The 12,280-nt window shown below is 40.8% G+C and overlaps 1 protein-coding gene across 1 annotated transcript in view; it reads left to right on the top strand.

Annotated features, from left to right (window-relative positions):
- The window catches only part of MOCOS (molybdenum cofactor sulfurase), a 205,353-nt gene extending 201,648 nt beyond the window's left edge, over window positions 1-3,705 (top strand). Inside the window, exon 11 of the mRNA XM_064150359.1 lies at window positions 3,501-3,705. Within this exon, the coding sequence (XP_064006429.1) occupies window positions 3,501-3,705 (205 nt within the window). The remainder of the gene's footprint in view (window positions 1-3,500) is intronic.
- Window positions 3,706-12,280: the final 8,575 nt, after the last annotated feature.

The raw sequence follows: 12,280 nt of genomic DNA, 5'->3' as shown, positions 1-12,280 counted from the left end.
TAAATGTATGTATTATATCCCTTGAGAATCAATATTTAGTCTTCATCTGTGCTTGTTTATTCCTCTATAAATGTTATAAATTATCTGAGGCACAAACCAATCAATACCAAAGAGCAGCAGCCTCTCTGACGGTCCTTCGTGGCCTCCTCCGTACTTGCTCCAACAGTTCCAATGTCCTTCTTGTGTTGGGGGGGCTCCAGAATTGCACACAGTATTGCAGGTGGGGTCTCAGGAGAGCAGAATAAAGGGGCGAAGCCATCCTTTCCCTTGCCCTGCTGGCCATGCTACTCTTGCTGGCTAGCCTATGCACATGGTTTGCTGTCGGGGCTGCACGCTGCACACTGCCAGCTCATGTTGAGCTTTTCATAACCCCAGGACCCCCCAGGTTCCTTTTACTCAGGGCTGTTCTCCAGCCATTTGCCACCCAGCCTGGCATTTGTGCTTGGGATTTGCACAGACCCAGGGGTCCAGGACCTTTACACTTGGACCTTGCTTGAATTACTTAACTGTTTCCAAGTATCTGTAAGGGGAACCCCAGACAACTGACTTAAACTAAGTTGCCTAGTTTTCAAACGATTGGCATTAAGTTATTAATGTGTATGAGAAATTCTAAAGGTAAGCGTAGTATGTTCTTTGTAGTGGTCTAATATGTGCTTTACCTGAACTGAGAGAGGTGTTATCAAAGGTCCCTCTAGGAGACAATACATCCAGGTAAAGAAGTTAAATATATTCTCAGCCCTTGCATAACTTGCTAAACAATGGAACTCATCATTTAGATAGAGAGATGTGTAGTCCCATGTTTTAAACATGAATTACCTGTACTAACATGAATCGAATTGGGGAATTAACATCGTTGTACCTAATGGGATCATTACAAATTACAGAGTGTGTCACAGTGGGCCAATATTTAACTCAATCCAGGTGATTTCTCCTTGTTTTAGTAGAAGAGCACAGACCAGAGAGGAATGTTTTAGTAATACTGTATTGTAATGTTGTAATATGGGCTAATGGCTATTGTACTTCAGTATCAGCATCTGATGATTTTTTTAATCCTTTATTCCACAGTAATTTTATGTATAAAATGAAATTAGAATCATAGAATCATAAAATCAGCGAGGTTGGAAGAGACCTCCGAGATCATCCAGTCCAACCTAGCATCCAGCCCTATCCAGTCAACTAGACCATGACACTAAGTGCCCAATCCAGGCTCTACTTGAAAACCTCCAGGGACGTTGACTCCACCACCTCCCTGGGCAGCCCATTCCAATGGCAAATCGCTCTCTCTCTGAAGAACTTCCTCCTAACATCCAGTCTATACTTCCCCCGGCACAACTTGAGACTGTGTCGCCTTGTTCTCTTGCTGGTTGTCTGGGAGAAGAGACCAACCCCCACCTGGCTACAGCACTGAGGTCAGGCTGACAGTTTTCTGGCTCCTCCTTCCAGCCCTTCTTGTGGATGGGCATCACATTGGCCAGCTCCCAGTCTTTGGGGACCTCTCCAGTGAGCCAAGACTGTTGATAAATGATGGAGAGCTGCTTGGCCAGCTCATCTGCCAGCTCACTCAGCACCCTAGGATGGATCCTATCTGGTCCCATGGACTTGTGAGGATCCAAGTGGCTCAGCACATCCCTTACTTCTTCCTTCTGGATTACTGTCCCGGGTTTAGGCTGATCCCTCCCCCAGGAAGAAAATTCACAACACAAACCCCCCTTCTTTTTTTGAAAGTCAGGGAAAGATGAAATTGTATTTTCTTATAGTATAAGTATAACAATGTAAAGAGAGATAATAACTAGAGAAGGAAGGAAGGGAAAAAAAAAACAATACAATAACCTTAAGGGAGATGGGGGAGGGGTCAAGCGGCGGCGAAGCAGCAGAAGCAGCAGTAGCCAAAACAGCAGCCGGGGAAGATAGGCGAAGCTGAAGCAGCCGAAGCCAGCGGGAGAAGGGGGAGAACAAGCTGTGCTTCTTGACATTAAGTTCTTGATGCTCCAATGAAATTGTATTAATTTATCTATTGTTGCCATTTATGTGCCCTATCCCTGGAATGTTCATCTCTCCCCTATGTCTGAGCTAGAGGATCAGCTCAAACGGCCACAATTACAAAGGGACTATACTGGACCCTGACTCCATCTGCTAGTTCAGGAGGCCAATTGTTCTGGAGAAAATCTGTCCCACTATTGAAGATTGAGGTAAAGAAGGTATTAAGCATCTCTGCCTTTTCCTCATCCTTTGTCACTATATTCCACTCTCCATCTAATAAGGACTGAAGGTCGTCCTTGCCCCTTCTTTTGCCGTTAATATTGAAACATTATTTTATTCTCCTTAACAGCAGTGGCCAGTCTAAGTTCTGAATGGGCTTTTGCCTCTCTATTTTTTTTCCTGCAAGACCTAGCAACATCCTGAACTCTTCCTGGGATGCCTCCATTTTTTTCTAAAGGTCATACACCCTCTTTTTTTTTTTTTTCCCTTAATTCCTTCAGAAGCTACTTGCCCATCCAGTCTGGCTGTCTCCCTCATTGGCTCATCTTCTGGCACAATGGGACAGCCTGCTCCTGTGCCTTCAGGAGTTCTGTCTTGAAGTAGATCCAACCTTCCTGGACCCCTTTGTTTTTAAGGGCTGCCAGTGGAGTCCAGTGTGGAGGTTCTGTTGATGCCCCTCCTGGTTTCACCATATATTGAAAACTCCATATAAATAATTTCATGATCACTGGATCCCAGGCAACTTCTGACGACCACATCTCCCATCAGCCTCTTCTCTGCAGTGTTAAAGTCCCAGCAGATGTCTGGTAGGTTAAAGTCACCCACAGAACAAGGGCAGGTGATCTTGAGGCAGCCTCCAGATGCTTAAAGAATAATAAATCAACCTCTTCCTCCTGGTTGGGTGGGCTATAACAGACTCCAATAAGGATGTCAGCCTTGTTGGCCTTCCCCTTAATTCTCACCCATAAAGACTCAAGTTGATCATCCTTGATTTCTACCCCCATGACATCCAGAGCATCCCTAACATATAGGGCCACTCCTTCACCCCTTCTCCTTTTCCTGTCCCTCCTGAAGAGTCTGTAGCCATTGACTACAGCACTGCAGTTACGTGAGTCATCCCATCTCAGTTCTGTAATGGTGACAACAATGTAGTTTTCCTCTTATACTAAAGCTTCCATCTCCTCTTGTTTGTTACCCATACTGCATGCATTGGTGTCCATATGCTTCAGATGGGCTGCTGGCTTTACCCCTCTCTCTGGCCTACCACCCTCACCCTCCTTCGGTTTGACTCTAGTACTGAAGTTGTGAACGTTAATTTCAAGAGTAACAGAATAAAGTTGGGGAAATGGGTATACAAAATTATGCAAAACTTCACATCAGACACTCGTAAGACCATATGGATTCTGTATTTTGTGCTGAAAAAAGGCAGAATAAACATAATGATTTGGTTTTGGTTTTAGTTGTGCAAATTAATGCTTGGGCAATCAAATTTTATTAAGTCCCACTTTTTCTCATCTCAGGGTAAAAACATATGACTGCGGAGAAACACTTGCAAGCTGGTTCTCTATGTTTCTTGGTCGTCCATGTCGCTTAATACAACAATGTTCAGACATGAAAAATAGGTCACGTCAGAAAAATGCAGAAGGTACGTTGTCATTCTTAAAAATATTTGTGATTTCTCACTTAGTAAACATCACACACATGGACTTCATACCAACTATATAATGATCCTATTAAAATGAGTCATCTGTATTGATCTAGTAGGTTTCATAGAGTAGATTAATACATAAACTGTTTGCACTGTCCTTCTACTTCTTAAATTTGGTGAAAATTTACAGATATGCCAGTCTGGGGTTTTTGGTTATTTGGGTTTTTTTTTAATTATCATGCCCATGATTTTGTCTGGAAACTCAATGCTCATTTTGAACAATGATTATGAACATCAATAAACAAAGACTGTATTCTTAGGGTGAATTTCTTTATAAAAAGAATCAAGTTAACAAAGTGCATTGAAGAATCCATAGATACTGTTCTTGTAAACTGTTTACAAACCTATTAAAGTCTCAGGCTCTATCTTCAGTTTCTAAGTACATTTGTATCATTTACATTTACAAGTTTAGAGAATGATTCTTGTAATCCTCTTGGAGTTGCACTAATCATGTCTGTAAGTGAAGAATGAATGAGAGGTCCAGAAGGGAAAAGTAGTGAAATTGCTAGTGATAGTTCTTCCTGTGGTTTAATGATATTTTTAGAATGTTGGATTTGTTTTTGTAGGTCCAGTCATCTACTACAAAGGATCTCACTCTCTTTTGCGAATGAAGCACAATACCTTCTGATAAATGTAGCAAGCATTATACAGCCTTAAAGAACATATTTCTGCAAGGGTAACATCCAGAATCTTGCCATAAGGATGCCAGGTATAGTTACTGTTAAATAGGGAAATTTAGAGATAGTGTACTTTCGCAATGTTTGCCAAATATAAAGGTACTCAATGGCTGTAATTAACTCATTCCTGCATGACTTCTGAATTCTTTAATTTAATGCTAGAACATAATCTATCTGACAGTCCAACACAAAAAAAGTCTATGATACTATAAGGGAAAACTCCTTTGAGGATGCTGGAACACTGGACCAGGCTGCCCAGACTGGTTCTGAAGTCATCTTCTCTGGAGGCTTTCAAAACCACCTAAACACATTCCTGTGCAACCTGATCTAGGTGACCCTGCTTTGGCAGGAGGGTTGGACTAGATGATCTCTGGACATCACTTCCAACTCCTACAGTTATGTGATTCTGCAAATCAAAATTCTAGTCAAATTAATTGGTGGCAAGAGATTATTGGGAACCACTCAACTTCTGCTTGTGGAAGAATAAGAATAATTGGGTTTTCTCAACCTAAATAATCTGGCAGGTGAAAATACAAACTCTTGCTACTTGCTATTATTTCTTTCCTATGGGAAGATTTAAGAGCAGGAACCTCCAACAGAAATATTTTTAAACTACTTGCAGTATTGGATTCACTTAATTTCTTCTTTGAATTTGGCTTTACATGAACAAAAATTGGAGACAGAAGCAGCAAATGGAACACTGAGCCATCCCACAGTTCTAAGATAAGAAACTCATTACCAACTACATTTTCATGTACTGGCAACAGAAAGTTGTTTCTTGAATACAATTCAGACAGGCTCAAATTGGACAGACTCTGCCCTTGAGGTATCCCATAGGCCCACATTAGTCTCTGAGCCCCTGTTATGATTTTAGTGTGAGAATGAAATAAAATCCCCTGCATCCCCCTCCCAGCTCCTCACCAAGAGATAAGGCAGGGAGGGGAAAGAAGGCAGAGAGTTTTCTTAGTTGATTAGTTGATTTACACAAAGTATTTTATTCCCCCACTACAAACATGTCAGATTGCAGCAGTATATATATGAAGGAGAAAGAAAGGGAAAGGGGAAATAGTGTCTGGAATCCCAAAAACAAGCAAAGGTACACCAGCACACTTTAGAGTTGGAAAGCAAGAGAGAGTGACTGAGAATCTCTTGTCCAGAGTGGTAATGCTCTACAATCTCAAAATGTTGTAAATTCATGATTTCTGATAGTGGGGAGTACTACTGTGTTTCAAACCACTTTTCATGTCTTACCAAAATTCCCTGCTTCTGTTTGGACTTGTCTTCTTTCCTTGTAGTCATTCACAAAACAGGCATTGAAATTTGTGTTTCGATTAGAAGGAAGTATATGTATACGCAAGGAAGATACACATATAGCTTCAGGATTTAAGCCCACTGGAGCTTGCATTGTCTGAGAGTTTCCTTTATTTAAGAAAGACATCTGGGGAATTTTAGGCTATCACAGTGGTGCTTTTCTGGATAAAATTAATGGAAAAGCATCTCAGCCATTTTGACTGAGGTTTTTCAATGACAATTAATGCCTTCATTTGAGGCTTGACTATCTGGGTCGCCTCCTTAAAATAGCAGCACTCATATATGCATCCCGTAGTCAGACTGAACTTTCTTCATAATGGTACTCAGTGAGGTGCCTTCCATACATGGGATTAGAGTGCAGAGATTAAGAATAAGGAACCAGAGTAAACCGCAAACGAGGTTGAAGAAGGACAAGGAACTGGTAAAAGAGGCAATGTCAGATGATCCACTGATTTTATGTCTAAGGTCTTCTAGTACAACTAGGTTTGTAATCTCCTTTTCATCAAAGGAAATTCCAAATGTGACTGGAACTGTCAAGGTGCCTGAGAAGCATCTTACTGTTCACTCTGCAGCACTAGTTAGAAAACTCCACCCTCTTTTGCCATGGAGTACTTCTTGAGGGTGCAGCAGAAATTAATTCAATGTATCCTCATTCTGCACTGTTACTAAACAGCAGAAGAGTAACAAAGTAAAGGGAAAAGGAGTAACAAAGGAAAACAGGAATAACAGGAGTAAAACAATGACAAATTACTAAATCAAGGTGTACATACTTTCCAAATATTGAACTGTGCAATGTACTTCTGAGAATCTGACCATGAGTCTTTATTAAATGGGTTTTTTTTTCCTGTGTAGAAAGTGTTACTTAGCATCTTGATTGTGAGTTTTAGTTTTGTTTAATGGAAATATGCTAAGTTTCATTAAAAAATCAGTCTTCAACTGAGTTTTAATAATTTCTTTTTGTTTCTGTCTTCCATATGTACTAGTCTGAAGCTAGCTAGAGTGTTTTGGTGAGAAGAATTAGATTATAGGCTGTGAAAGAGAAACAATGGTGATGTCTACTTCACTCATAAGCTTGCTGAGATGGATAAGAACAAGAATGTAAATATAGATAACAGAGTCACTGCCTGGGCTTTGGGCTCAGCATTTCTCTCTCTAACCTAACCTGCCATCTTTGTGACTAATCCATCTGCTTCCTAATCCCCTGGCTGACCCTCCAATCTTCCTTGGGCACAAGGCAATGTCTGTGGCAAGGTAAAGAGGGGTGGGAGAAAGTGGAAGGGCAATTGAGAGCCCCTGCTGGGGACTCAAGTTTCTGGGAGGGGGTGTTGTGTTTCTGTATTACCTTTTAACTTTGTATAATTTCTGTATATAATTGTATATATTGTAAATATCTGCTTGTATATTGTGCTAAGCTGTAAATATAAAGCTTCATTCAATTTCCAGAGCTGCTGGGGGGCGCAAGTAACACCCAAACCACCACACATATGTAGAAATTAATTTTATGATTTCAACTTGGCTCTTGAGTGGTGATCTAAGACAGGAACAGCAACTATTTTAAAAATTAGACTGCAGCATACTGCTGGAGAGATACATGTAAATGGAAACATCTGTCTCTCCTGTGTTGCACTTACAGGCTACCACCATGACACATCCCATGTCCTGGCTTCATGCTCAAATGTTCTTGTTGAAAGCATGCCCCTGAAGATGCAAATACTCATTTTGAAGTTTGGTTGTTAAATATATGTAATGTATTCTGCATTGCAGGTCCTACTACTGTAAGAAATCAAAAGTACCTATGCTGACTTTGGCAAATTACATTAATTTTCAAAATAGGTCCTTTTTTCAGATCTGCAGGATGAAGGTACCTGTCATCCAGCCAGTGAACATTTACTCAGATACATGCTGAAAGCAATTAAAGCAGTTCTGAGGGCTGAAGATAGGTACAGGAGAGGTAAGGTATTTCTGGAGGTGAGCCTGAGCATTTTGAAGACGGAGAGACTAGCAGTATCAACAACAGTGGATAAAATAGTAGAAATTCAGTGGTTTTCAGCAGCTGGCTCAGGATGCTGCAGGCCCAGTTCTGAGGTGACAGGGCCTACTGATACCTTCACCAGCATCAGATGGAGCAGCAGACACCTATCACAAAATGTATTCAAAACTAGAGACTACACAGCACCCAAGCTCCAAGCAAAACTAAGGAAGCAGAACATCACAACTGAACTCATTCATGACTAGCTGTTGTTTTAATTCCTGTCTGTTTTAGCATCAGCACAGTCCAGAACTTCTGTTGGCTCCAATCTCCTGCAATCTTTACAAATCATGTCTCAGCCATGGGATTGCTTGTGGGATCTCAAAGAAAAATCTGTAGCCCTTCAGCTTCCCATCCCACTTTCTACCTCCAAGCTACTGGAGCCCTTATGAACCATGAGAGCTGGGGTTGTGTGTTTTGACCAAAAGTCTTCACAGGTAGTTTACCTTAAGCATATCACAGTATCACAGTATCACCAAGGTTGGAAGAAACCTCATAGATCAAGTCCAACCCTTTACCACAGAGCTCAAGGCTAGACCATGGCACCAAGTGCCATGTCCAATCCTGTCCTGAATAGCCCCAGGGACGGCGACTCCACCACCTCCCCGGGCAGCCCATTCCAGTGTGCAATGACTCTCTCAGTGAAGAACTTTCTCCTCACCTCGAGCCTAAATCTCCCCTGATACAGCCTGAGGCTGTGTCCTCTCGTTCTGGAGCTGGCCACCCGAGAGAAGAGAGCATCCTCCTCCTGGCCACAACCACCCTTCAGGTAGTTGTAGACAGCAATAAGGTCACCCCTGAGCCTCCTCTTCTCCAGGCTAAACAATCCCAGGTCCCTCAGCCTCTCCTCGTAGGGCTTGTGCTCGAGGCCTCTCACCAGCCTCGTTGCCCTTCCCTGGACACACTCGAGCATCTCAGTGTCCTTCTTAAATTGAGGGGCCAAGAACTGGACACAGTACTCAAGGTGTGGTCTAACCAGTGCAGAGTACAGAGGCAGAATGACCTCCCTGCTCCTGCTGACCACACCATTCCCGATGCAGGCCAGGATGCCATTGGCCCTCTTGGCCACCTGGGCACACTGCTGACTCCTGTTCAGGCGAGTATCAATCAGCACCCCCAGATTCCTCTCTGTTTGGCTGCTCTCCAGCCACTCCGACCCCAGTCTCTATCTCTGCATGGGGTTGTTGTGGCCAAAGTGCAGCACCCAACACTCGGACTTATTGAATGCCATCCCATTGGACTCTGCCCATCTGTCCAGGCAGTCGAGATCCCGCTTCAGAGCCCTTCTGCCCTCCAACTCAGGCAACATCTGCCCCCCAGCTTAGTGTCATCTGCAAACTTGATGATGCCTGACTCGATGCCCTCATCCAGATCATCTATGAAGATGTTAAAGAGGATGTTAAAGAGGATGTACCTGCTGAATAAGATAATCCTGAATGGTTTTCAATATATTCAAACACTTTTTTTTCACCTAAGAGGCCTGTTCTTCCAAGAATGCTTGATGTTTTCTCTGTACTTTGCTTTTGCAATGATTTTCCCTCATTTTAATCAAAACACATTTTTAAACTGTATATCCTTCATTTTTTAATACCTGAGAGGGAGGGAGGGACAGATAGGGGCCAGGAGCAACAAAAACTTTTTTCCCTGCTTACTTGGGTTTCTGCTTCTGCTGTAGTGTCACCTCTCGAAGTTGTCAGACCATGTCCTGATTGAATATAAAAAATTGTTCATGTTCATAATCTCTAACGCAAGAAGAAATGCTGTTCTCCACTAAAAATAGTGCTGAGAAGACTCTCTTGGAAAGTTTATATACTTGTCTTATCTGATACTCAAAGTCAAAGACAAATTTCTGATACTTTTATGCAGTGTTGCTGCTGTGTCTGTCTCTTATACGTTCTTGGCACTGACATAAAACTACACTCTGTGCAGTACAAATGCTGGCAAAGAGGTGGAGATACTGCCATAAATAGATCTTTTTTTTTTTTTTCCAAAATGCTTATCCTTTGGTGCAGATCTGTTCCATCCCAAAGGCAAATAAGAATAATACGAGGAATGGCATTCTGTCCTAAAATGTCTTCACAAAGCTCCTTCTTCACTTACAGCTGATTTTGTTCCTTTGCCATTTGCAGCATGTGCAGAATAAGTTCTATCATGACTTCTTTTTAGAAGCATTCAACCAAATCAAATTACCCATAACGTCCAAAGATTTTTTTCATTTTTTGCTGGTTAGGCATTATATACAATAACTAAAAAGGCATTTTTCTCTTATGCATTGTTCACAATTGCGCTGTCTACATGCTTTCATACCTACAGTTCCAGGTTTACACTCTCAGGAAGAGACATCTGGAGGACTACAAATTATAGCTGAAGTATATATTTAATAGTGTTAAATACCTTGTGCCATTTTCATAGGTCTTTGCGATAAAACTCGATTCACAAGTTATTCTGTAAAAACATTTGTTGTATGGACATTAGCTGGTAGAGAAAACAATTCTAGAGTGATAAAACTAGTTTGTGTTTCAGTCATAAACCTTTTTTCTTTTCCTCTGGTCAACTCTGTGGAGACACGACTGGAAGAGGGACACTGGAAACATGAAGAACTAATACAACGTTTCCGTGCAAACATTGTCCATCAGTGCCCACAATCCTTTGAAGAGGGAAGAGGTGGACTGAGATTTCAATAGATGCTCTACGATCCAGGTGCAACCTTTGACCTAGTCCCAGTCCTATCAAAAAGTACCCTTTTGAGTCACTAGAGATACAGCAATTTTTGCATACGCTTTGACTGGAGCAGTACAGTTTGTTGCAGATGACCTGATGTGGCAAACATACTTTAATGTAATTGAAAGATTTTGACCACATTTTTTAAAATCTTGTAATTCATAAGATTTTCCCACCTCTATCCAACTAAGGAGAATAATAATCACTGTTTTGAGGCAGAGTTCACAGTAAATATCTAGCCAGCATCGTCACAGCAGAATGCTGGTTGCTGTTAAGCATAATAGACCAAATGTTACCTTGTATATGTTGCACTATCAAGCAACTGATTGATTGCCAAAGAGGTATGAATACAAGGTGAATGATCACTGTTTTGCTGCGCTCTGATGCATACAACCTTGTCTTCATCTTCCATTCAGTATATGTTTCTAAATCTAGCCTGGCAGAGGTTTTTTCATGTTATGCCTCATATTGTATCTAACAACATAATGTCCTTTGTATGGGTGAGGAGTTAGACAGAAGAGTCAGACTGCTTTCCTGTGAGAAAAACTTCAACAAAGAATCTGTGAAGATGCTACTCATGGGATGGGTATCTCAAGGAATGATCCATATGAAAATGTTTGGAGTGTCAGGTTAAATTATTTGCCCTATTTGACATTTATGACGCATTTTACAGAAGTAGAAAGTGTATATTGGGATACTGTAAGCACAGTTAGTTTCTGTAATGTACAACCTTGGAATGCAATATGAAATGAAACTGCAATGTCTCTTATTAATTTTAGTTCTTTAAGAAGAGATTTGTTACAGGGTTGTTTTTTCTCTGAAAACACATCCTAGTTCAAAGAAGAACTTACTTCAAGATCCATGCTCTGTATTACATATAATGTTACACCAGATCTCATTATTCCTTCTCATTATGCAAACTTGTGAAAATTCCTAGTTTGGATTCTGATTATCTAGAGGTGCTATGCACAGAAGACAGATATTTTGTATTTCAGCTCCACCAAAACAATATAAAACATACTGAGGAAAATCCTCCCTGGGTTAAATCCTTAGGTGCTGGCTCAGTTTTGTATTCAGTTCTCTTTTGGGTAAATAGTCCCGCCAGCCCACAAATGAAGTAAAGCCATAAGGAAATACAAGTACACAAAATTTCTCAGATTCTGTCTCTGGGAAAGTTTTTCTTAGAAAGGAGGATTAAAAAGCTAATTAAATATTTATTGAGATCTTTACAATAGACCTTTTCAACATATATCTACCACTTTAGGGTAATTGGGCTTGACCTGTTTAAGTAATGAAAGCATTGAGAAAGAACACAGCAAATGTTATGTGTACAAGGCATGCTTAAGATACTATGATGATCAGTAAGATGGTTTTGTTGTCTGTTGTACTACTTACACAGCTGTGAACCTTCTTTAACATTTCAGGTTGTGGGTCCATGTAATAGATGTCAAATAATCTGTATTGATCAACAATCTGGAGAACGAAACAAAGAAATTCTGCATTCTCTCCTCTATTGGCTAGAGGTCAAATAGGGGTCAGGATCGTGTGCCACAATAGTTGTATATGGAGATGTAGTGACTTTTTTGCATGCATAGTTAAATACCTACTGGGAGGAATATTAATACTTAAATTGCTATGCTAGCTGGTCTTACCATCTGTTTTTTTTTCAGTAAAATAAGGATGCACTTACAACCCAGATATGACATGGTTTATTTCCGTAAAATATTAAACATTATTTTTATTCAGAAATTTGCTATAAATATACATTATTTTTTACTGTCCTTGCTTTTCTTCACTATTAACTGCTTTACAATGTGTTTATTCTGGTCTTGAAAAACAGCAGCCAATGCACCC

This window comes from Pogoniulus pusillus, chromosome 10, assembly GCF_015220805.1.
Source record: "Pogoniulus pusillus isolate bPogPus1 chromosome 10, bPogPus1.pri, whole genome shotgun sequence".
Lineage (NCBI taxonomy): Eukaryota > Metazoa > Chordata > Aves > Piciformes > Lybiidae > Pogoniulus > Pogoniulus pusillus.
The sequence above is the reverse complement of the archived record's forward strand: the minus strand, read 5'-3'. Positions and strand labels throughout refer to the sequence as shown.